The sequence below is a fragment of the Nerophis ophidion genome, linkage group LG21 (assembly GCF_033978795.1).
Source record: "Nerophis ophidion isolate RoL-2023_Sa linkage group LG21, RoL_Noph_v1.0, whole genome shotgun sequence".
NCBI classification, from domain to species: domain Eukaryota; kingdom Metazoa; phylum Chordata; class Actinopteri; order Syngnathiformes; family Syngnathidae; genus Nerophis; species Nerophis ophidion.
This window is the reverse complement of record NC_084631.1, coordinates 9,740,651-9,766,449: the sequence shown is the minus strand read 5'-3', so window position 1 is coordinate 9,766,449 and position 25,799 is coordinate 9,740,651. Positions and strand designations below refer to the sequence as shown.

At 42.3% G+C, this 25,799-nt stretch overlaps 2 protein-coding genes and 1 long non-coding RNA gene across 6 annotated transcripts; 2 read left to right on the top strand and 1 right to left on the bottom strand.

Annotated features, from left to right (window-relative positions):
* The first annotated feature begins 1,458 nt into the window (after positions 1-1,458).
* prune (prune exopolyphosphatase) lies at positions 1,459-13,387 on the top strand. The gene is made up of 9 exons (XM_061881853.1): positions 1,459-1,789; positions 7,302-7,409; positions 7,480-7,682; positions 7,744-7,928; positions 8,006-8,164; positions 8,230-8,321; positions 12,715-12,873; positions 12,941-13,031; positions 13,094-13,387. Exons 1-9 carry the CDS (start codon positions 1,751-1,753, stop codon positions 13,294-13,296), a joined length of 1,239 nt encoding a protein of 412 aa, XP_061737837.1. The 5' UTR covers positions 1,459-1,750; the 3' UTR covers positions 13,297-13,387.
* LOC133539729 (uncharacterized) lies at positions 12,734-14,289 on the bottom strand. Its single transcript, XR_009803482.1, has 2 exons — positions 13,396-14,289; positions 12,734-13,329 (listed from the first exon to the last, which is right to left on the bottom strand). It is a non-coding gene; the product is annotated as an uncharacterized LOC133539729 (long non-coding RNA).
* On the top strand, positions 13,472-25,799 carry bnipl (BCL2 interacting protein like). Of its 4 annotated transcripts, none has more exons than XR_009803481.1 (11): positions 13,472-13,721; positions 13,793-13,864; positions 18,970-19,025; positions 19,108-19,317; positions 19,386-19,583; positions 19,661-19,763; positions 19,827-19,958; positions 20,027-20,113; positions 20,181-20,279; positions 20,350-23,412; positions 24,037-25,799. XR_009803481.1 is itself a non-coding variant. In XM_061881855.1 (10 exons), the coding sequence occupies exons 1-10, from the start codon at positions 13,609-13,611 to the stop codon at positions 20,372-20,374; spliced, it is 1,095 nt and encodes a 364-aa protein (XP_061737839.1). In that variant the 5' UTR covers positions 13,472-13,608; the 3' UTR covers positions 20,375-25,799. The 4 variants fall into 4 exon arrangements, 1 of the variants encoding a protein (XP_061737839.1); XR_009803480.1 differs by having other exon boundaries at positions 20,350-23,492; positions 24,021-25,799; XR_009803479.1 differs by having other exon boundaries at positions 20,350-23,732.

The window sequence follows — 25,799 nt, the reverse complement described above, 5'->3', positions numbered from 1 at the left end:
TTCACAGTGTGGCGCATATTAGTAAGAGTGTTAAACTTGTTTATATCACAACCATCAGTGTAACCTGTGTGGCTGTTGATCAAGTATGCCTTGCAGTGGATGATGTGTGCTAGCAGGGGTCGGATGCTACATGGCATGCAGATAGCATGGCGTGAAGGCGGGCGTGACGCTATGTTTTAAAGAACGGTAAAAGCTTTATCACCACGACACGCCCTCAAAATAGTTATGCGGGTGAAAACCGGAGAATGTTAGCCCAGGGATATTTTTAGGAAAGGCACTGAAATCCGGACAACCTCCCGGAAAAATCTTGAGACTCGGCAAGTATGCGGCTGAGCCACATCAGAGTGATCAAAGAGCTGCATGCGGCTTCGGAGCCGCAGGTTGCCAACCCCTGATCTCCAAAGATACACAGAATTGCTATTGTGACATCTAGTGGACACATTTAGAACAGCCGTTTCTTTAATTAAAAAATTTCCGCTTATTTTTATATTGAGCAAACTCATCCCGCGGGCCGGCTAAAACCTGTTTGCGGGCCTGATCTGGCACGCGGGCCGTACGTTTGACTCCCCTGGTTTAAAGGGTTCTTAAAACCAGGTCCAGTCCAGGTCGGGCTCAGCAACACACACCTTCATTTATGTACATTCAAATTAAGGAACACAACCACAGATTGCAAATACCGTATTTCCTTGAATTGCCGCCGGGGCGCTAATTAATTTAAAACCTCTTCTCACTCCTACGCTTACCAAAGGCATGCGGTAAAAGTAAGCATGCGCTAATTAATTCAAAACCTCTTCTCACTCCTGCGCTTACCAAAGGCATGCGGTAAAAGTAAGCATGCGCTAATTATTTTAAAACCTCTTCTCACTCCGGCACTTACCAAAGGTATGCAGTAAAACATGCAGTAAAAATTTGAGTGTGATGTAAGCTTGGACCTAAAATCATACTGAATGGCTCTTAATCTTCTTCCCTTTATGCGATTTCAAATTACCGGTATTGAAATCAACCTACTCCATTTTGAAAATGATGACAGGGGAAGTGTCACTCGTGACGTCATAAGTTTGACCAGGCGGTAATACTAAGAATGCGCTAATTATTTTGGGAAGCGAGTTCGACCCGGCAGTAATTCGAGCCAGGCGCATACTATATGCCCTGCGGCAATTCAAGGAAATACAGTAAAATATAAACGAAATTACATTTTCAAAAAAAAACATATGGTTTGGTCCGTTTTTTAGTTTGTATTGTATGTGCGTAGATGTTTTTTGTTCGTTTCAAAATATTTTTCAAGTTGGGTTCCAAATGCATTTTTAGCCGGAGTCACAACAGTCACACGGGGACCGAAGTAAATATCCCCGCTTTTACTTTGAAATGAACATTTCCGGTGACTGCAAATGAGCAAACATCCGCTTGGGTCTATTTTTGTTTACTTGTAGTGTAATTGGTTTATTTCGAACATGCATGCAATTACATAAACGCTACGTCACATATTTCCAGTGGGGATTTTAATTATCGGTTATTTTAAATATAAAATGAAAATCACATCGGGGTTTTTTTTAATGTCGTTAATGCTCTTCGGCAACAACAAAAAAGAGAACGAAAATTCAATGAGCAAATCATACACTGACTGGTCCGTGAAGGCAACGTGACCTTTCACACACACGCACGCGCGTACATGCACGCGCGCACTGCTCACTTGCCCGGAACCGCCAACGGCTTCGCAGCTAACACTTAGCAGCTAGCAGGGTTAGCGAGCATGGAGGAGTTTCTGTCGAGTTGCCACGCAGCAGTCAAGGTAAAATACACGCAGACACACACACGCACATAAACACACACTCTTGAGATCTCGCCAAAAGAAAAGTGTCGTTTTTCGAGCAGGAATGTGTACTACATATATTTGCCACTAGATGTCAGTGATGCGTCAACTGAAGTGCTACAAATAGGATTTAAAAAGTCACTCATTGTACCAGGTTTAAAATTAAAAATTTAATAATAATTACAATTTAATTCATTCACGTTAGGTTTTTCAAACTTCTTTGTTTGGATTTAAAAGCCTACTGAAATTAGATTTTCTTATTTAAACGGGGATAGCAGGTCCATTCTATGTGTCATACTTGACAAATTTCGCGATATTGCCATATTTTTGCTGAAAGGATTTAGTAGAGAACATTGACGATAAAGTTCACAACTTTTGGTCGCTAATAGAGAAGCCCTGCCTTTACCGGAAGTATGTGCGCGTGACGTCACGGGTTGCAGGACTCCGCAAATATTCACATTGTTTTTAATGGGAGCCACCAGCAGAAAGAGACAATTTCCCCATTAATTTGAGTGAGGATGAAAGATTTGTGAATTAGGATATTGATAGCGAAGGACTAGAAAAGAAAAAAAAAAGCGACAGCTCCGGGCGGCGGAAGTGTGAGCGTTTCAGATGTAATTAGACACATTTACTAGGATCGTTCTGGAAGATCGTTCCTACCGCTTATTCCCTTTTGGGGTCGCGGGGGGCACTGGCGCCTATCTCAGCTACAATCGGGCGGAAGGCAGGGTACACCCTTGACAAGTCGCCACCTCATCGCAGGGCCAACACAGATAGACAGACAACATTCACGCTCACATTCACACACCAGGGCCAATTTAGTGTTGCCAATCAACCTATCCCCAGGTGTGCATGTTTTTGGAAGTGGGAGGAAGCCGGAGTACCCGGAGGGAACCCACGCATTCACGGGGAGAACATGCAAACTCCACACAGAAAGATCCCGAGCCTGGGATGGAACCCAGGTCTGCAGGACCTTCGTATTGTGAGGCAGACGCACTAACCCCTCTGCCACCATGAAGCCTCTGGAAGATCCCTTATCTGCTTATTGTTTTAATAGTGTTTTAGTGAGATTTTAAAGATTGTAAAGGCATACTTTGAGGTCGGATGGCTGCAGTGAACACGAAGTGTCTCAGAGAGAAGCCGAGGAGCCAAGCTCACAGCTGCCTTTTTTGAAAGCTGCTGCAGGACGATGAATAATCCAATGATTTCTCCGGTAAGATATATATCACAATTTCCTCATCCAAAAACATGCTGGTTGACGTAGAGAAAACATGTTCTCTTGACCGCTCTGCTTCACAACAAACAAAGAAACACTGGCTGTGTCTCGGTGCTAAAGACAGCTGCAATCCATCGCTTTCCACCAACAGCATTGTTCTTTATAGTCTCCATTATTAAATGAACAAATTGCAAAAGATTCAGCAACATAGATGTCCAAAATACTGTGTAATTATGTGGTTAAAGCAGACGACTTTTAGCCGCGAGTGGTGCAGCGCTAATATTTCGTGACGTCACGCGCACGCATCATCATTCCGCGACATTTTCAACAAGAAACTTGCGGGAAATTTAAAATTGAAATTTAGTAAACTAAAAAGGCCGTATTGGCATGTGTTGCAATTTTAATAATTCATCATTGATATATAAACTATCAGACTGCGTGGTCGGTAGTAGTGGGTTTCAGTAGGCATTTAAAAAGTCACTCACTGTACCAGGTTTAAAATTCAAAACTTTAATAATAATTACAATGTATTTTATTCATGTTAGGTTTTTCAAACTACTTTGTTTGGATTTAAAAAGTCACTCATTGTACCAGGTTTAAAGGCCTACTGAAGTGAGATTTTCTTATTCAAACGGGGATAGCAGGTCCATTCTATGTGTCATACTTGATCATTTCGCGATATTGCCATATTTTTGCTGAAAGGATTTAGTAGAGAACATCCACGATAAAGTTCGCAACTTTTGGTCGCTAATAAAAAAGCCTCGCCTTTACTGGAAGTAGCAGACGATGTGCGCGTGACGTCACGGGTTGTAGGGCTCCTCACATCTTAATATTGTTTATAATGTGAGCCTCCAGCAGCGAGAGCTATTCAGACCAATAAAGCGACAATTACCCCATCTAAGCGAGGATGAAAGATTCGTGGATGACAAAATTTAGAGTGAAGGACTACAAAAAAATTGCAGTGAGGGCAATTCAGATGTTTTTAGACACATTTACTAGGATAATTCTAGGATTCCCTTCTCTGCCTATTGTGTTGCTAGTGTTTTAGTGAGTTAAATAGTACCTGATAGTCGGAGGAGTGTGTCCACGGGTGTGTTGAGGGAAGTCACGAAGCTGCAGCAGGACAGAAGCTCCGCTGATATCCGGTAAGAGGCGACTTATTACCACAATTTTCTCACCGAAAACTGCCGGTTGACATGTAGTCGGGATCCATGTTCGCTTGACCGCTCTGATCCATAGAAAAGCTTCACCTCTGGGATTTTTAAACAAGGAAACACCGTGTGTTTGTGTGGCTAAAGGCTAAAAGCTTCCCACCTCCATCTTTCTACTTTGACTTCTCCATTATTAATTGAACAAATTGCAAAAGATTCAGCAACACAGATGTCCAGAATACTGTGTAATTGCGCGATGAAAAGAATCGACTTTTAGCCGTAAGTGGTGCTGGGCTAAAATGTCCCCTCTAACCAATAACGTCACAAACACACATCATCATACGCGTCATCACTCCGCGACATTTTCAACAGGAAACTCCGCGGGAAATTTAAAATTGTAATTTATTAAACTAAAAAGGCCGTATTGGCATGTGTTGCAATGTTAATATTTCATCATTGATATATAAACTATCAGACTGCGTGGTTGGTAGTAGTGGCTTTCAGTAGGCCTTTAAAATTCCATCCATCCACTTTCAACCGCTTGTCCCTTTTGAGGTCGCGGGGAGTCGCTGGTGCCTATCTCAGTTGCATTCGGCCGGTAGGCGGGGTGCACCCTGGACAAGTCACCACATCATCACAGAGCCAACACAGATAGACAGACAACATTCACACTCACATACTAGGGCCCATTTAGTGTTGCCAATCAACCTATCCCCAGGTGCATGTCTTTGGAAGTGGGAGGAAGCCGGAGTACCCGTAGGGAACCCACGCAGTCACGGGGAGAACATGCAAACTCAACACAGAAAGATCCCGAGCCCGGGATTGAACCCAGGACTGCTCAGGACCTTTGTATTGTGAGGCAGATGCACTAACCCCTGTTCCACCGTGCTGCCCAGGTTTAATATTAAAACTTTAATAATAATTACAATTTATTTTATTAATGTTAGGTTTTTCAAACTACTTTGTTTGGATTTAGTAAGTCACTCATTGTGCCAATTTTAAAATTAAAACTTTAATAATAATTCAAATAATTTTTTTAATGTTAGGTTTTTCAAACTACTTTGTTTGGATTTAAAAAGTCACTCATTGTACCAGGTTTAAAATTAAAACTTTAATAATAATTACAATTTATTTTAGGTCTTTAAACTTCTTTGTTTGGATTTAAAAAGTCACTCATTGTACAAGGTTTAAAATTAAAACTTTAATAATAATTACAATTTATTTTATTCATGTTGTCTTTTTAAAAGCCGACTGAAACCCACTACTACCGACCACGCAGTCTGATAGTTTATATATCAATGATGAAATATTAACATTGCAACACATGCCAATACGGCCTTTTTAGTTTACTAAATTACAATTTTAAATTTCCCGCTGAGTTTCTTGTTGAAAACGTAGCGGTATGATGACTCCTATGATGACGCGTACGTTTGACGTCTCGGGTTGTAGCGGACATTATTTTCCAGCCAGATCCAAGCTATAAGTAGTCTGCTTTAATAGCATAATTACACAGTATTCTGGACATCTGTGTTGCTGAATCTTTTGCAATTTGTTCAATTAATAATGGAGAAGTCAAAGTAGAAAGATGGAGGTGGGAAGCTTTTAACCTTTAGCCACACAAACACACAGTGTTTCCTTGTTTAAAATTCCCGGAGGTGAAGCTTTACTATGGATCATATCGGATCGGTGAGAAAATTGTGGTAATAAGTCGGCTCTTACCGGAGATCAGCATAGCTTCTGTCCGGGTGCAGCTGCCGTGACTTCCCCCAGAGACTCTGGTGTAAACACAGACGCGGAGGGGTACCTGAAAGTACCCCTCCGACTTTCAGGTACTATTTAACTCACTAAAACACTAGCAACACAATAGGCAGATATGGGATTTCCCAGAATTATCCTAGCAAATGTGTCTAAAAACAAATGAATTGCTCCCACTACAATCGCCTTTTTTTTTTTTTCTAGTCCTACACTCTAAATTTCCTCATCCACGAATCTTTCATCCTCGCTCAAATTAATGGGGAAATTGTCACTTTCTCGGTCCGAATAGGATGTGAGGAGCCCTACAACCCGTGACGTCACGCGCACATCATCTGCTATTTCCGGTAAAGGCAAGGCTTTTTTATAAGCGACCAAAAGTTGCGAATTCTATCGTCAATGTTCTTTCAGCAAAAATATGGCAATATCGCGAAATGATCAAGTATGACACATAGAATGGACCTGCTATCCCCGTTTAAATAAGAAAATCTAATTTCAGTAGGCCTTTAAACTACTTTGTTTGGATTTAAAAAGTCACTCATTGTACCAGGTTTAAAATAAAAACTTTAATAATAATCACAATTTATTTTATTACTTTTAGGTTGTTACGGCTACTCTTGCGTTCAAAAAAGTTCGAAAAAATATAAGAAATAAAGATTGCAGAGTAGTCCTGAGGAGTAGGTTTATGACTCACCAAATTCCTTAATAACCACTTGCGGAGATATTTCTAGATTCAAAATTATTATAATTTATCTTCACAAACAAAATATTCTACGTGGTTGACTTCAACATAATCAAAATAACTTATTTAGCGGTAAATAAACTGTTTCACTCCTCACTTCTTCAACATGACAGACAGACAAAAGGAGCCTACAGCTGTCCTGTCTTCTTAATTATAGAAGGAGGAAGTGGCTCACCAGTCAATCATAATTCTTCTAAAACATCCAATAATTCATCAACATCGTCATTGGCATTATTTGATTTCATTGTCAAAACAATTAATAAATCAATAATATAGATAGGCTCCAACATAGGTTTTGAAACTACTTTGTTTGGATTTAAAAAGTCACTCATTGTACCAGGTTTACAATTAAAACTTAAATAATAATCACACTTTATTTTATTCATGTTAGGTTTTTAATGTTAGGCTCTATTTTGAGGGCTCTAGTTGCCAGCTAGCGACGAGTACCAATTAGAAGTTTTAAAGGATAATTTTATACAAGATATAGAAGTACATCTATTTATTTTTCTCATTTAAAAGAGCTTGACAGACAGGAAACAGATGTAACAAAATAAGAGCACAAACCTGGAACAAATAGTAAACAGCAAACCCTCCCTTTGGATGATTTGAGTCCTGCTCTCATTCTTCCAGGCAAACACGGACGCATCGGGACAGGCGTTCCATGTGGTTCTGGGAAACGAAGCCTGTGACCTGGATTCCATGGTGTCAACCCTCGCGTATGCCTACTTCCTGTCCAAGGTGAGGCGCCGTCCGATTACCCATCAGCGGCCCCTCGGCCCTGTAACGCCCGCACGGCATCTCTTAACAGACGGGCGGGGGTGAGACGCTCAGCCTCCCGCTGCTCAACATCCGCCAGGCCGACCTGGTTCTTCGTCCGGACAACGTGTTCCTGCTGAGGAAGGCCGGATTGTCACCGGACCTTTTGCTCTTCCGGGACCAGCTGAACTTGGGAGCTCTCCGAAGAGCTGGGCGGCTCCTCCTCACCTTGGTGGACCACAACATCCTTCCCAGGTAAACTGTAAGATGAAGTGGATTGGGAGATTGAGCAGCCACGCCTCTTTTGCGTCTCCAGTTCAGACAGTGACCTGGAGGGGGCGGTGGTGGAGGTGATAGACCATCACCTGCTGGAGAGAGAGCCCCGCCCCTCCTGCCCCGTCACCGTGGAGATGGTGGGCTCCTGCGCCACCTTAGTGACAGAACGCCTCATCCAGAAAGCTCCGGAGATCCTCGACCAGCAGCTCGCCGAGCTTCTCTACGGTAGCCACCCCCGTAGGCCCCGCCCCCATTCCCTGAGTGCGGCAGTATGCTTGACGAGCGCCGGTTTGTTGCTTTAGCTACGATCCTGACAGACTGTGTCAACATGGCGCCCGCGGCGGGCAAGGTGACGCCCAAAGACAGTCAGTACGTGGCGGCGCTGGAGGCGCGATTCCCCTCCATGCCACCGCGGGACGCTCTCTTCAAGGCTCTGCACAGCGCCAAGTTCGACGTGTCAGGTGAGGCCGCCGACTACAAGGTGATGTTTTAGTGATGTCGACGCTAACGACGTCGTGCTCTTCAGGTCTCAACACGGAACAAATGTTGTTGAAGGACATGAAGAGTCTCTCCGGAAGTTTCTCTCTCGCCGTGTCGGTCCTCTACCTGCCCCTAGAGGTCAGTACTGACACGTGTCATGCAGAGCCATGTACAGAGAGAGTATGGCCAACTAGTTGGTACCATGAATGGCGTACTGTAGTCACGTGAGGAGATTTTGAACAAACCGAGGGCGCCATGTTTGCTACCTGCTTTGGAACCGAGTTCGCCATACTCTCTCCATACCCGGCTCTAGTGTTTTGCAGAGCCATGTATGGAGAGACTGCGAACAACTCAGTTTTAAAGTTGGCCTCAAATTGGCTCAGAGTAGTCACGTTTTGACCAATCAGAGAGAGTATCAAAGCCCCTCACGTGACCACTCGGCGCCATTTTGAGGCCAACTTTTAAACCGTGTTGTCCATAGTCTCTTCGGAGTGGATGGACAACTTGGTTTTAGAGTTGGCATCCTGTAGTCACATGAAGGGCTTTGGACCAATCAGAAAGAGTATGGCCAGAGGGTTTTCTAAAGGATTGGTCCAAAGCCCCTCACGTGACCAATCGGCGCCATCTTTAGGCCAACTTTGAAACCGAGTTGTCCATACTCTCTCCATACACGACTCTGGTATGATGCAGAGCCGTGTACAGAGTGTATGGACAACTTGGTTTCGGAGTTGGCCTCAAATGGCTCCGAGAGGTCACGTTTTGACCAATCAGAGAGAGTATGACCAGATGGTTTCCTAAATGATTGGTCCAGAGCCCCTCACGTGATCACTTGGCGCCATTTTGAGGCCAACCTTGAAACCGAGTTGTCCAAACTTTCTTCGGCGTGTATGGACAACTTGGTTTCAGAGTTGGCATCCTGTAGTCACATGAGGGGCTTTGGACCAATCAGAAAGAGTATGGCCAGAGGGTTTTCTAAAGGATTGGTCCAAAGCCCCTCACATGACCACTCGGCGCCATTTTGAGGCCAACTTTGAAACCGAGTTGTCCATACTCTCTCCGTACACGGCTCTAGTGTGATGCAGAGCCGTGTACGCAGTGTATGGACAACTTGGTTTTGGAGTTGACCTCAAATGGCTCTGAGTTGTCATGTTTTGACCAATCAGAGAGAGTATGGCCAGAGGGTTTCCTAAATGATTGGTCCAAAGCCCCTCACGTGACCACTCGGCGCCATTTTGAGGCCAACCTTGAAACCGAGTTGTCCAAACTTTCTTCGGCGTGTATGGACAACTTGGTTTCAGAGTTGACATCCTGTTGTCACATGAGGGGCTTTGGACCGATCAGAAAGAGTATGGCCAGAGGGTTTTCTAAAGGATTGGTCCAAAGCCCCTCATGTGACCACTTGGCACCATTTTGAGGCCAACTTTGAAACCGAGTTGTCCATACTCTCTCCGTACACGGCTCTAGTGTGATGCAGAGCCATGTACGCAGTGTATGGACAACTTGGTTTCGGAGTTGGCCTCAAATGGCTCCGAGTGGTCATGTTTTGACCAATCAGAGAGAGTATGGCCAGAGGGTTTCCTAAATGATTGGTCCTAAGCCCCTAACGTGACCACTCGGCACCATTTTGAGGCCAGCCTTGAAACCGAGTTGTCCAAACTTTCTTCGGAGTGTATGGACAACTTGGTTTCAGAGTTGGCATCCTGTAGTCACATGAGGAGTTTTGGACCAATCAGAGAGAGTATGGCCAGAGGGTTTTCTAAATGATTGGTCCAAAGCCCCTCATGTGACCACTCGGCACCATTTTGAGGCCAACTTTGAAACCAAGTTGTCCATACTCTCTCCGTACACGACTCTGGTGTGATGCCAAGCCGTGTACAGAGTGTATGGACAACTTGGTTTCGGAGTTGACCTCAAATGGCTCCGAGTGGTCATGTTTTGACCAATCAGAGGGAGTGTGGCCAGAGGGTTTCCTAAATGATTGGTCCAAAGCTCCTCACATGACCACTCGGCGCCATCTTGAGGCCAACTTTGAAAGTGAGTTGTCCATACTCTCTCCGTACACGACTCTGGTGTGATGCAGAGCCGTGTACAGAGTGTATGGACAACTTGGTTTCGGAGTTGGCCTCAAATGGCTCCGAGAGGTCACGTTTTGACCAATCAGAGAGAGTATGGCCAGAGGGTTTCCTAAATGATTGGTCCAAAGCCCCTCACGTGACCACTCAGCGCCATTTTGAGGCCAACTTTTAAACCGTGTTGTCAAAGGTCTCTTCGGAGTGTATGGACAACTTGGTTTTAGAGTTGGCATCCTGTAGTCACATGAAGGGCTTTGGACCAATCAGAAAGAGTATGGCCAGAGGATTTTCTAAAGGATTGGTCCAGAGCCCCTCACGTGACCACTCGGCACCATTTTGAGGCCAACTTTGAAACCGAGTTGTCCATACTCTCTCCGTACACGGCCCTGGTATGATGCAGAGCCGTGTACAGAGTGTATGGACAACTCGGTTTCGGAGTTGGCCTCAAATGGCTCCGAGTGGTCATGTTTTGACCAATCAGAGAGAGTATGGCCAGAGGGTTTCCTAAATGATTGGTCCAAAGCCCCTAACGTAACCACTTGGCGCCATTTTGAGGCCAACTTTGAAATCGAGTTGTCTGTAGTCTCTTCGGAGTGTATGGACAACTTGGTTTCAGAGTTGGCATCCTGAAGTCACATTAGGGATTTTGGACCAATCAGAGAAAGTATGGCCAGAGGGTTTCCTAAATGATTGGTCCAAAGCCCCTCACGTGATCACTCGGCACCATTTTGAGGCCAACTTTGAAAGTGAGTTGTCCATACTCTCTCCGTACACGGCTCTGGTATGATGCAGAACCGTGTACAGAGTTTATGGACAACTTGGTTTCGGAGTTGGCCTCAAATAGCTCCGAGTGGTCATGTTTTGACCACTCAGAGAGACTATGGCCAGAGGGTTTCCTAAATGATTGGTCCAAAGCCCCTAACGTAACCACTTGGCGCCATTTTGAGGCCAACTTTGAAATCGAGTTGTCTGTAGTCTCTTCAGAGTGTACGGACAACTTGGTTTCAGAGTTGGCATCCTGTAGTCACATGAGGAGTTTTGGACCAATCAGAGAGAGTATGGCCAGAGGGTTTTATAAAGGATTGGTCCAAAACCCCTCATGTGACCACTCGGCGCCATTTTGAGGCCAACCTTGAAACCGAGTTGTCCAAACTTTCTTCGGCGTGTATGGACAACTTAGTTTCAGAGTTGACATCCTGTAGTCACATGAGGGGCTTTGGACCAATCAGAGAGAGTATGGCCAGAGGGTTTCCTAAATGATTGGTCCTAAGCCCCTAACGTGACCACTCGGCACCATTTAGAGGCCAACCTTGAAACCGAGTTGTCCAAACTTTCTTCGGCGTGTATGGACAACTTGGTTTCAGAGTTGACATCCTGTAGTCACATGAGGGGCTTTGGACTAATCAGAGAGAGGAATCTCGGGTGCCGCCAGACAATCTCCGAATTGATTGGTCAAAAGCCCCTCATGTGACTACAGGGCGCCATGTTTGCTACCAGTTTCGAAACCGAGTTGACCATACTTTCTCTATACGCGTCTTTGGATTGCTTGATTGAGCAGTTTATTGGCATTTTAAAGAATTGAATCCATGTAATGCTTTGAAAAAGGCAAATGGATTGCAAAAAAAAGCCAAAAGGCTTGTTTCCATCGTGGTCCATTAAATATTCATCACATTTGATACATTCAATAATAAAAGATATATAACCTGTAACATGTATATAAGAAGTTATGTTTAAAAAAAAAATGGAGAAATTATGTACATATACACAGTTTATATGTCAGGTGTTTTGAAAAACAGTATACCGTATATCCTTGAATTGCCGCATGGCATATAGTATGCGCCTGCCTTGAATTACTGCCTGGTCAAACTCGCTTCCCCAAATAATTAGCGCATACTTAGTATTACCGCCTGGTCAAAGTTTTGACGTCACAAGTGACACTTTCCCTGTCATCATTTTCAAAATGGAGGAGGCTGATTTCAATACCGGTAATTTGAAATCGCATAACGGGAAGAAGATTAAGAGCTATTCAGTAGGATTTAAGGTCCAAGCTTACATCACACTCAAATTTTTATTGCATACCTTTGGTAAGTGCCGGAGTGAGAAGAGGTTTTAAATTAATTATTGCCCCGGCAGCAATTCAAGGAAATACGGTATACAAAAAAATGAGGGATGTGATGTGGGGCGGCATAGCTCGGTTGGTAGAGTGGCCGTGCCAGCAACTTGAGAGTTGCAGGTTCGATTCCCGCTTGTGCCATCCTAGTTACTGCCGTTGTGTCCTTGGGCAAGACACTTTACCCACCTGCTCCCAGTGCCACCCACACTGGTTTTAAAATGTAACTTAGATATTGGGTGTCACTATGTACAGCGCTTTGAGTCACTTGAGAAAAGCGCTATATAAATATAATTCACATTCACAATGTGATGACACTCACCTGGTTGCTAAAAAGTGTGTTTGTCAGGTGTTTTTGCAAAGGGCGGAGCTGGAGGCGGAGCTCTCACAATTCTGTCTCAAGTTCGGTTTTGAGCTGCTCGTCATGATGAGCATTTCCTTCACCGAGGGCAACGAGCCAATCAGAGAACTCGCCCTCTTCAGCCACAGCACCGCCTGCAGGGAGCAGGTACAGCTGTAACCATGGCAACTGCTCCACCTGCCGCGTCACGACAACCCCCTGCGCTTCCTTCCAGGTGAGCCAGTACCTGGAGCAGACGGGAAACCCCGCCCTCGACCTCTGTCCAATCAGCAGCCCTCATCCTCGCATCACGGCGTATCACCAAGGTAACGCGGCGCCGGCCGCGCTGTGACTCGCTTCTCGCTCACACCGCTTTCGTGTCCCCAAGGAAACGCCTTGGCGTCCCGCAAGAAGCTGCTCCCCCTCGTTAAAGACTTCCTGAGGGCGCGCGAAGACGAGGAGTCTCGGGTGCCGCCCACGCCCACAAACAGCCTGGTGGACGGCTGCCCTCTGGACCACGGCCTGCCCGCCATCAGCGAGCGTGCTCTGGAGGAGAAGTTCAGCAGGATGGCCGACAGAGGAGGGTCTTGACCTGTCCGTCGTCCTAAAAACATTTGTCCTCTGCTGGAATTCAAGTCCACATTTGTAATTCAAATCAAGAATAAAATGTGACAATATTTGACTTTTCACCTCAAATATGTCAGAGATGATTAGAGATTAAGTCTACGCACGACTTCAAAGGTGACGCATGTTTTCCTGCCGCCTGTGTGGGTTCTTACACTGTCTTCTAGCGGCAGCTGGGGTAGGCTCCTGCTCACCTCTCACCCTTTAACACAAACACCAACCTTGACAAGTCATGGAGGAGGTGAGTTTGCACCAATCAGAGAGCAGCCGGCCTCTGTAATGCAGACAAACCTGTTGACACTCACGGAAACACACACACACACACACACACACACACACACACACGGTCGCATACTCGTCGGAATCATCGCTAACATCATGAACACTGACAAGTACGTGTGTGTATGTGTGTGTGTCTGACCTTTCTTGCACACTGTTGATGTTTGTGTGTGTGTGGTCACAGGACATCCCCTAATGACAACAACAGTGACATCGTCAACTTGGAGCTGCGACAAGAAGGTGACAACTTCCCCAGGTACGCAACAACACAAGTACGACACAACCCGTCTACACACCACCTGTCTACATTATGCTTAATTACATTACTTCATAACACTGCTTACTTGGATTACTTAATTATACTGCTGAGTTACACTACTTAGATTACTTAATTACACTGCTAACTTGGATTACTTAGTTACACTGCTTACTTAGATTACTTAATTACACTGCTTAGTTACACTACTTAGATTACTTAATTACACTGCTTACTTAGATTACTCAATTACGCGGTTTAGTTACACTACTTAAATACACTGCTTACTTGGATTACTTATCGACACTGCTTTGTTACACTACTTACTTAGATTACTTCATAACACTGCTTACTTGGATTACTTAATTATACTGCTGAGTTACACTACTTAGATTACTTAATTACACTGCTAACTTGGATTACTTAGTTACACTGCTTACTTGGATTACTTAATTATACTGCTGAGTTACACTACTTAGATTACTTAATTACACTGCTAACTTGGATTACTTAGTTACACTGCTTACTTGGATTACTTACTTACACTGCTTAGTTACACTACTTAGATTACTTAATCACACTGCTTACTTAGATTACTCAATTATGCGGTTTAGTTACACTACTTAAATAAACTGCTTACTTGGATTACTTATTTACACTGCTTTGTTACACTACTTAGATTACTTACGCTGCTGAGTTACACTACTTGGATTGCTTAGTTACGCTGCTTACTTAGATTACTTAATTACACTACTTACTCTGCGAAGAGGTGGCGACTTGTCCAGGGTGTACGCTGGCTTCCGCCCGATTGTAGCGGAGATAGGCACCAGCGACCCCAAAGGGAATAAGCGGTAGAAAATTGATGGATGGATGGACAGTGCTTACTTAGATTACTTAATTACAATAATTAGTTATACTACTTAGACTACTTAATTACAGTGCTTAGTTACATTACTTACTTTACTTAATTATACTGCTTACTTGGATTACCTAATTATACTGCTTATGCAGATTACTTAATTACTCTTTTTAGTTACACTACTTACTTAGATTACTTAGTTACACTACTTAGATTACTTAGTTACACTCCTTACTTGGATTACTTAATTACACTGCTTAGTTACACTACTTAGATTACTTAATTACACTGCTTACTTAGATTACTCAATTATGCGGTTTAGTTACACTACTTAAATACACTGCTTACTTGGATGACTTATTTACACTGCTTAGTTACACTACTTACTGATTACTTAGTTACACTGCTTACTTGGATTACTTATATACACTGCTTAGTTACACTACTTATTCTGATTATTTAGTTACACTGCTTACTTAAATTACTTTTTTACACTGCTTAGATTACTTAATTACACTGCTTACTTGGATTACTCAATTATGCGGTTTAGTTACACTACTTAAATACACTGCTTACTTGGATGACTTATTTACACTGCTTAGTTACGCTACTTACTGATTACTTAGTTACACTGCTTACTTGGATTACTTATTTACACTGCTTAGTTACGCTACTTACTGATTACTTAGTTACACTGCTTGCTTAGATTACTTTTTTACACTGCTTAGTTACACTACTTAGATTACTTAATTACATTGCTTACTTAGATTACTCAATTATGCGGTTTAGTTACACTACTTAAATACACTGCTTACTTAGATTCCTCAATTATGCAGTTTAGTTACACTATTTAAATACACTGCTTTCTTGGATTACTTATTTATACTGCTTAGTTACACTACTTAAATTACTTAATTACACTGCTTACTTAGATTACTTAATTATGTGGTTTAGTTACACTACTTAAATACACTGCTTACTTCGATTCCTCAATTATGCGGTTTAGTTACACGACTTAAATACACTGCTTTCTTGGATTACTTATTTACATTGCTTACTTACACTACTTAGATTACTTAATTACACTGCTTGCTTAGATTACTCAATTATGCGGTTTAGTTACACTACTTAAATACACTGCTTTCTTGGATTACTTATTTACACTGTTTAGTTACACTACTTAATTATTTAATTACACTGCTTACTTAAATTACTCAATTATGCTGTTTAGTTACACTACTGAAATACACTGCTTACATGATTACTTATTTACACAGCTTAGTTACACTACTTACTCTGATTACTTAGTTACACTTGCTTAGATTACTTTTTTACACTGCTTAGTTACGTTACTTAGGTTACTTAATTACACTGCTTACTTAGATTACTCAATTATGCGGTTTAGTTACACTACTTAAATACACTACTTACTTGATTACTTAGTTACACTGCTTACTTAGATTACTCAATTATGCGGTTTAGTTACACTACTGAAATACACTGCTTACTTGGATTACTTATTTACACTGCTTAGGTACACTACTTTCTCAGATTACTTAGTTACACTGCTTATTTAGATTACTTAATTACGCTGCCTAGTTACACTACTTAGATTGCTTAGTTACGCTGCTTACTTAGATTACTTAAATACGCTTCTTTGTTACACGACTTAGATTACTTAATTACAATGAATGATTAGTTACACTACTTAATCACAGTGCTTAGTTACATTACTTAGATTACCTAAATACACTGCTTAGTTACCCTACATACTTGGATAACTTATTTACACTACTTGCTTAGATTACTTAATTACACTAATTACTCAGATTACTCAAATAGAATAAATAGATACACTACTTAATCACAATGCTTAGATACACTACTTACTTACATTACTTAATTACAATGCTTACTTAGACTACTCAGATTACTTAAGATATTAAGTTACACTAGTACTTACTCGGATGACCTAATTACAATACTAAATTACATTACTTACTTAGATTACCTAACTACACCGCTTACTTTTCACTACCTAGTTTGACTGCTGACTTGTCATTACTTATTTACACTACTCAATAACACTGCTTAGTCAGGCTAACTAGTTACACCGCTGAGTTACACTGCTTGGTAACACTTCCTACACTATTTACTCACATTGCTTAGTTACACTGCTTGTCACTACTTGGTTACACAACTTAGTTACGATGCTTAGCTACACTACTTACTTATACTACGTAGTAACACTACTTTCTGAGTTACAATACTTCGTTACATTACTTAGTGACACAACTTGTCACACTACTTCGTTACAATGCTTGGTTACACTACTTACGTATACTAAGTAAAACTACTTTCTTTCACTACTTAGTTACTTTGCTTAGCTGCAATGCTTGGTTACACTACTTAGTTACACAGCTTGTTACACTGCGTAGTTACACTACTTAGTGACACAGCTTGTTACACTGCGTAGTTACACTACTTATTTACACTGGTTTTCGTCAAAGACTTCAAAGATTATTGTAAAACTACAGTACTTACAATACTTAGTTACATTGCTTACATTTCATCCATCCATCCATTTCCTACCGCTTGTCCCTTACGGGATGGCGGGGGGTCGCTGGAGCCTATCTCAGCTGCATTTGGGCGGAAGGCGGGGTATACCCTGGACAAGTCACCATCTCATCAAAGGGCCGTTTACATTTCACTACTTAGTTAAAATACTTAGTTACACTACTTACTTTCTTTCACTACTTAGTTATTTTGCTTAGTTGCAATGCTTGGTTACACTACTTAGTTACTGAGCTTTTTAGACTACTTAGCGACACTGCTTTTGTCAAAGATTATTGTAAAACTACAGTACTTACAATACTTAGTTGCACTACTTAGTTACACAACTTGTCACACTATTAGTTCCACTGCTTTCTTCAAAGACTTCAAAGATTATTGTAAAACTACAGTACTTACAATACTTAGTTACACTGCTTACCTTTCACTACTTAGCTACAATGCTTGGTTACACTACTTAGTTACAATGCTTACTTACTATACTTAGTTACAGTACTTACTTTTCCTTACTTAGTTACATTGCTTGGTTACACTACCTAGCCACACAGCTTAGTCACGCTGCTTAGTTAAACTCTTTAGTTACAATGCTTGGTTACACTACTTAATTACACTTCTTTCTTCAAAGACTTCAAAGATTATTGTCAAGTTTTCCATACACGCAAGACATATACACTACTTAGTTACAATGCTTGGTTACACTACTTAATTACACTTCTTTCTTCAAAGACTTCAAAGGTTATTGTCAAGTTTTCCATACACGCAAGACATATACACTACTTAGTTACACTACTTAGTTACAATGCTTGGTTACACTACTTAATTACACTTCTTTCTTCAAAGACTTCAAAGGTTATTGTCAAGTTTTCCATACACGCAAGACATATAGACTACTTACTTACAATGCTTGGTTAAACTACTTAGTTACAATGCTTGGTTACACTACTTAATTACACTTCTTACTTCAAAGATTATTGTCAAGTTTTCATACATGCAAGACATATACACTACTTAGTTACACTACTTAGTTACAATGCTTGGTTACACTACTTAATTACACTTCTTACTTTAAAGACTTCAAAGATTATTGTCAAGTTTTCATACATGCAAGACATACACTACTTAGTTACACTACTTAGTTACAATGCTTGGTTACACTACTTAATTACACTTCTTTCTTCAAAGACTTCAAAGGTTATTGTCAAGTTTTCATACACGCAAGACATATAGACTACTTACTTACAATGCTTGGTTAAACTACTTAGTTACAATGCTTGGTTACACTACTTAATTACACTTCTTACTTCAAAGACTTCAAAGATTATTGTCAAGTTTTCATACATGCAAGACATATACACTACTTATTTACAATGCTTGGTTACACTACTTAGTTACAATGCTTGGTTACACTACTTAATTACACTTCTTACTTCAAAGACTTCAAAGATTATTTTCAAGTTTTCATACACGCAAGACATATACACTACTTATTTACACTACTTAGTTACAATGCTTGGTTACACAACTAAGTTACAATACTTGGTGACACTAATTAGTTAAAATGATTGGTTACTCTACTTAATTACATAGCTTGCAAGTTTGTGTGAGTTGTGTTAAATATATATATATCACGTGCGTGTGTGTGTGTGTACGTGTGTGTGTGTACGTGTGTACGCAGACCTCCTCCAGGGGATTCTGGAAGACTTGACGAGGACGACGTCGGTCCGCCAGGAGGTGATTGTTTTTTCTTCTTGCAGTCTTTGAACTTTGTCGAAATTCTATGGTGATGGTGGCCCCGCCCCCTTCCTCGACACAGTCTCAGGTGGGGGCGGAGCCAAGAAACGGCTGGCAGCTCCGACTCTCAGCCTGACGCTGAGCCACGCCGACTCCCACGAGCAAAGTCGCGACACCGTCTCCGCCGCGGCGCTCTCGTCCACGCTGTCGCTCGACATCAACCTAGAGGCGCTGGAGACGCCGTCGGACAGCGAGGCGGAGTCTGACGGGGCGCACAACCTGGACTGGGACGGTGAGATGGACGCGGAAACACGGGCGGGCGTTGCACGATCCCCGGCTGACATGTGACCTTTGACCCAGATGACTTCCCTCAGACGAAGAGGGAGGGGGCGAGGGGCGCGGCCTGTGGCCAGGGGGAGCCGAGCGGGACGGGCCTGATGGACCTAGACCAGGTGGACGGCGAAGGGCGCCGCTGGAGGAAGTTCTGCCCGTCCGGCCAGGAATACAACGTCAACATGAGCGTCCTGGAGCCGTACCTCCAGGTGCTTTCACACGGAGGTCAGAGGTCACCCCCCCCCCCACCCCCACCAACACATTCAGAAGTAAAATGCCACCGTGCCTTGATGCTCTGCCAGGTTACTATGGAGACGGGATGAACGCCATCATCCTCTTCACGTCGTGCTACCTTCCAGAAAACACGGTTGAGGACTACAACTACGTGATGGAGCACCTGTTCAGGTGAGCCCCGAGATCCCCGGAACCGCGGCCGGCGCTTGTGACCGAGCGTGTGTGCGCCGGCAGGTACATGGTGGGCACCTTGGACCTGATGGTGTCCGAGAACTACGTGCTGGTCTTCCTGTGCGCCATGGCGCCCAGAAACAAGTTTCCGTCCATCCGATGGCTGCGCCAGTGCTACACCTCCATCGACAGGAGGTGCGTTGGTTTCTCGCCGACCGGTTTCCGTGACAACGCCACCCACCGCCTTTGTCGCCCGTCTTCAGGTTGAAGAAGGACCTCAAAGGGCTACTGGTGGTGCATCCCAGCTGGTACTTCAAAGTCCTGCTCACTGTGGTCAAGCCTTTCATCAGGTGAGGTCACCGTAGCAACGCTGCCGGCGCCCAAAACCCCCGTTGACCTTTGACCTGTGTTCCGCAGTGACAAGTTCAGCAAGAAGATTCGTTTCATCCAAAATCTTGACCAACTCTCCCACGTCATCCCCACCGACCGACTGATGATCCCGGACGCCATCGCTCAGTAACGTTTCCTGTTTATTGACTTCGCCTTCTGGTTTGGGAACTTCAGCTAATTTTATTTCCTGTCGCAGGTTTGACCAGCAGTTAAAGAGATGACGAGAGTCACGCCCACGGCCTGGACACTTCCTAGGGACCAGGGATTCCACAGTGACAGGACGTGGCCGGTTTGGGGGGAGTGAAGAAAGAAACAATACGCCCGTTTTTTCCCCCAAAAGTTGCTGGATTTTTAAGTTCCTGGAACTTTAGGTTCCAGGGAACAAATATTCCAGGGAATAGGTTCCACTGACTAAAGGTTTCAGAGACTAAAGGTGCCTGGAACTTTTGGTTCCAGTGGCCAAAGATTTCAGAGACTAAAGGTGCCTGGAACTTTTGGTTCCAGTGACTAAAGGTTTCGAGGACTAAAGGCTCCTGGAACTTTAGGTTCCAGTGACTAAAGGTTTCAGGGACTAAAGGTTCCTGGAACGTTAAGTTCCAGTGACTAAAGGTTTCAGAGACTAAAGGTTCCTGGAACTTTAGGTTCCAGTGACTAAAGGTTTCAGGGTCTAAAGGTTCCTGGAACTTTAGGTTCCAGTGACTAAAGGTTTCAGGGTCTAAAGGTTCCTGGAACTTTAGGTTCCAGTGACTAAAGGTTTCAGGGACTAAATATTCCTGGAGCTTTAGGTTCCAGTGACTAAAATTTCCACTGACTAAAGGATTCAGAGACTAAATGTGCCTGAAATTCTAGGTTCCAGTGACTAAAGGTGCCCGGAACTCTAGGTTTCAGTGACTAAAAGTTTCAGGAACTTAAGGTTCCAGTGACTACAGGTTTCAGAGACTAAAGGTTCCTAGAACTTTAGATTAAAGTGACTAAAGGTTTCAGGGACTAAAGGTTCCTGGAACTTTAGGTTCCAGTGACTAAAGTTTCCACTGACTAAAGGATTCAGAGACTAAAGGTGCCTGGAACTCTAGGTCCCAGTGACTAAAGTTGCCTGGAACTCTAGGTTCCAGTGACTAAAGGTTTCAGGGTCTAAAGGTTTCTGGAACTTTAGGTTCCAGTGACTACAGGTTTCAGCGACTAAAGGTTCCTGGAACTCTAGGTTCCAGTGACTAAAGGCTCCTGGAACTTTAGGTTCCAGGGAACAAATATTCCAGGGAATAGGTTCCACTGACTAAAGGTTTCAGAGACTAAAGGTGCCTGGAACTTTTGGTTCCAGTGGCCAAAGGTTTCAGAGACTAAAGGTGCCTGGAACTTTTGGTTCCAGTGACTAAAGGTTTCGAGGACTAAAGGCTCCTGGAACTTTAGGTTCCAGTGACTCAAGGTTTCAGGGACTAAAGGTTCCTGGAACGTTAAGTTCCAGTGACTAAAGGTTTCAGAGACTAAAGGTTCCTGGAACTTTAGGTTCCAGTGACTAAAGGTTTCAGGGTCTAAAGGTTCCTGGAACTTTAGGTTCCAGTGACTAAAGGTTTCAGGGTCTAAAGGTTCCTGGAACTTTAGGTTCCAGTGACTAAAGGTTTCAGGGACTAAATATTCCTGGAGCTTTAGGTTCCAGTGACTAAAATTTCCACTGACTAAAGGATTCAGAGACTAAATGTGCCTGAAATTCTAGGTTCCAGTGACTAAAGGTGCCCGGAACTCTAGGTTTCAGTGACTAAAAGTTTCAGGAACTTAAGGTTCCAGTGACTACAGGTTTCAGAGACTAAAGGTTCCTAGAACTTTAGATTAAAGTGACTAAAGGTTTCAGGGACTAAAGGTTCCTGGAACTTTAGGTTCCAGTGACTAAAGTTTCCACTGACTAAAGGATTCAGAGACTAAAGGTGCCTGGAACTCTAGGTCCCAGTGACTAAAGTTGCCTGGAACTCTAGGTTCCAGTGACTAAAGGTTTCAGGGTCTAAAGGTTTCTGGAACTTTAGGTTCCAGTGACTACAGGTTTCAGCGACTAAAGGTTCCTGGAACTCTAGGTTCCAGTGACTAAAGGCTCCTGGAACTTTAGGTTCCAGGGAACAAATATTCCAGGGAATAGGTTCCACTGACTAAAGGTTTCAGAGACTAAAGGTGCCTGGAACTTTTGGTTCCAGTGGCCAAAGGTTTCAGAGACTAAAGGTGCCTGGAACTTTTGGTTCCAGTGACTAAAGGTTTCGAGGACTAAAGGCTCCTGGAACTTTAGGTTCCAGTGACTCAAGGTTTCAGGGACTAAAGGTTCCTGGAACGTTAAGTTCCAGTGACTAAAGGTTTCAGAGACTAAAGGTTCCTGGAACTTTAGGTTCCAGTGACTAAAGGTTTCAGGGTCTAAAGGTTCCTGGAACTTTAGGTTCCAGTGACTAAAGGTTTCAGGGTCTAAAGGTTCCTGGAACTTTAGGTTCCAGTGACTAAAGGTTTCAGGGACTAAATATTCCTGGAGTTTTAGGTTCCAGTGACTAAAATTTCCACTGACTAAAGGATTCAGAGACTAAATGTGCCTGAAATTCTAGGTTCCAGTGACTAAAGGTGCCCGGAACTCTAGGTTTCAGTGACTAAAAGTTTCAGGAACTTAAGGTTCCAGTGACTACAGGTTTCAGAGACTAAAGGTTCCTAGAACTTTAGATTAAAGTGACTAAAGGTTTCAGGGACTAAAGGTTCCTGGAACTTTAGGTTCCAGTGACTAAAGTTTCCACTGACTAAAGGATTCAGAGACTAAAGGTGCCTGGAACTCTAGGTCCCAGTGACTAAAGTTGCCTGGAACTCTAGGTTCCAGTGACTAAAGGTTTCAGGGTCTAAAGGTTTCTGGAACTTTAGGTTCCAGTGACTACAGGTTTCAGCGACTAAAGGTTCCTGGAACTCTAGGTTCCAGTGACTAAAGGCTCCTGGAACTTTAGGTTCCAGGGAACAAATATTCCAGGGAATAGGTTCCACTGACTAAAGGTTTCAGAGACTAAAGGTGCCTGGAACTTTTGGTTCCAGTGGCCAAAGGTTTCAGAGACTAAAGGTGCCTGGAACTTTTGGTTCCAGTGACTAAAGGTTTCGAGGACTAAAGGCTCCTGGAACTTTAGGTTCCAGTGACTCAAGGTTTCAGGGACTAAAGGTTCCTGGAACGTTAAGTTCCAGTGACTAAAGGTTTCAGAGACTAAAGGTTCCTGGAACTTTAGGTTCCAGTGACTAAAGGTTTCAGGGTCTAAAGGTTCCTGGAACTTTAGGTTCCAGTGACTAAAGGTTTCAGGGTCTAAAGGTTCCTGGAACTTTAGGTTCCAGTGACTAAAGGTTTCAGGGACTAAATATTCCTGGAGCTTTAGGTTCCAGTGACTAAAATTTCCACTGACTAAAGGATTCAGAGACTAAATGTGCCTGAAATTCTAGGTTCCAGTGACTAAAGGTGCCCGGAACTCTAGGTTTCAGTGACTAAAAGTTTCAGGAACTTAAGGTTCCAGTGACTACAGGTTTCAGAGAATAAAGGTTCCTAGAACTTTAGATTAAAGTGACTAAAGGTTTCAGGGACTAAAGGTTCCTGGAACTTTAGGTTCCAGTGACTAAAGTTTTCACTGACTAAAGGATTCAGAGACTAAAGGTGCCTGGAACTCTAGGTCCCAGTGACTAAAGTTGCCTGGAACTCTAGGTTCCAGTGACTAAAGGTTTCAGGGTCTAAAGGTTTCTGGAACTTTAGGTTCCAGTGACTACAGGTTTCAGCGACTAAAGTTTCCTGGAACTCTAGGTTCCAGTGACTAAAGGCTCCTGGAACTTTAGGTTCCAATGACTAAAGGTTTCAGAGACTAAAGGTTCCTGGAACTTTAGGTTCCAGTGACTAAAGGTTCCTGAAACTTTAAGTTCCAGGGACTAAAGATTTCAGGAACTTTAGGTTCCAGAGAATAGGTTTCCGGGACCATAGGTTCCTTTGGACCACAGGTTCGAGGTACTAAACATTCCATGGACATTCCAAATATATATATATATATATATATATATATATATATATATCTCAAAACAAGAACTTACCTGAGGTTTGCGGGTGGACTGACTTTGCTCCACCCCTCTGACGCACTTCTTTTGTTGTCTTCACTTCCTCCTTCCTCCGACAGTTGACGCCAGCTGTGCAGACCAGTTCTTCTGGGAGTTTGTTGTCAATACACCTCTCCAGGACGTAATCCTTTTGGCATGGTCTTGTTAGTAAAGCACCGCTGGAGATCAACAAGGTCATTCTTCCCGAAGAGGTGCATTGTGGGGACTTTCAAACAACACCAGAAGAACTGGGGCCTCATGTATTAAGAGTTGTGTGCATTTCCTACTAAAAACTAGTGCACGCAGACTTTCCAGATGTCTTAAAGCAGGGGTCACCAACCTTTTAGAAACCAAGAGCTACTTCTTTGGTACTGATTAATGCGAAGGGCTACCAGTTTGATACACACTTAAATAAATTGCCAGAAATAGCCAATTTGCTCAATTTACCTTTAATAAATAAATCTATATATATTAAAAAATGGGTATTTCTGTCTGTCATTCCGTCGTACATTTTTTTTCCTTTCACGGAAGGTTTTTTGTGGGAATAAATGATGAAAAAAACAGTTAATAGAACGGTTTAAAAGAGGAAAAAACAGGAAAAAAAATGAAAATTAAATTTTGAAACATAGTTTATCTTCAATTACGACTCTTTAAAATTCAACCCAAAAAAAATGAAGAGAAAAACTAGCTAATTCGAATCTTTTTGAAAAAAATTTAAAAATAATTTATGGAACATCATTAGTAATTTTTCCTGATTAAGATTAATTTCAGAATTTTGATGACATTTTTTAAATAGGTTAAAAACCAATCTGCACTTTGTTAGAATGTATAACAAATTGGACCAAGCTATATTTCTAACAAAGACAAATCGTTATTTCTTCTAGATTTTCCAGAACAAAAATTTTAAAATAAATTCAAAAGACTTTGAAATAAGATTTAAATTTGATTATACAGATTTTCTAGATTTGCCAAAATATATATTTTTTTATTTTAATCACAATAAGTTTGAAGAAATATTTAACAAATATTTTTCGTCGGAAAAACAGAAGCTAAAATGAAGAATTAAATTAAAATGTATTTATTATTCCTTACAATAAAAAAAAAAAATACTTGAACATTGATTTAAATTGTCAGGAAAGAAAAAGAAGGAATTTAAAAGGCAAAAAGGTATATGTGTTTAAAAATCCTAAAATCATTTTTAAGGTTGTATTTTTCTCTTTAAAAGAAGCAAAGTAAAAACATAAATGAATTTATTTAAACAAGTGAAGACCAAGTCTTTAAAATATTGTCTTGGATTTTCAAATTCTATTTGAGTTTTGTCTCTCTTAGAATTAAAAATGTCGAGCAAAGCGAGATCAGCTTGCTAGTAAATAAATACAATTTAAAAAATTGAGGCAGCTCACTGGTAAGTGCTGCTATTTGAGCTATTTTTAGAACAGGCCAGTGGGCGACTCATCTGGTCCTTACGGGCTACCGCGTTGGTGACCCCTGTTTTAAAGTGCGTGCTGGCATTTCTTCTCCCATCTCCTTATGTTTGGATTATTATCATTATTAAAAGTACTGCACTTTTTTCTA

What these genes read in the sequence shown, in the direction of transcription:
- prune (XM_061881853.1), top strand. Translation starts at nt 1,751, where the DNA reads ATGGAGGAGTTTCTGTCGAGTTGCCACGCAGCAGTCAAG. An exon ending in GTTGCCACGCAGCAGTCAAG is followed by an intron (nt 1,790 to 7,301) that starts GTAAAATACACG and finishes TCATTCTTCCAG; the next exon opens with GCAAACACGGACGCATCGGG. An exon ending in CGCCAAGTTCGACGTGTCAG is followed by an intron (nt 8,165 to 8,229) that starts GTGAGGCCGCCG and finishes CGTGCTCTTCAG; the next exon opens with GTCTCAACACGGAACAAATG.
- bnipl (XM_061881855.1), top strand. Translation starts at nt 13,609, where the DNA reads ATGCAGACAAACCTGTTGACACTCACGGAAACACACACACACACACAC. An exon ending in AACATCATGAACACTGACAA is followed by an intron (nt 13,722 to 13,792) that starts GTACGTGTGTGT and finishes GTGTGGTCACAG; the next exon opens with GACATCCCCTAATGACAACA. An exon ending in GAAGGTGACAACTTCCCCAG is followed by an intron (nt 13,865 to 18,969) that starts GTACGCAACAAC and finishes GTGTGTACGCAG; the next exon opens with ACCTCCTCCAGGGGATTCTG.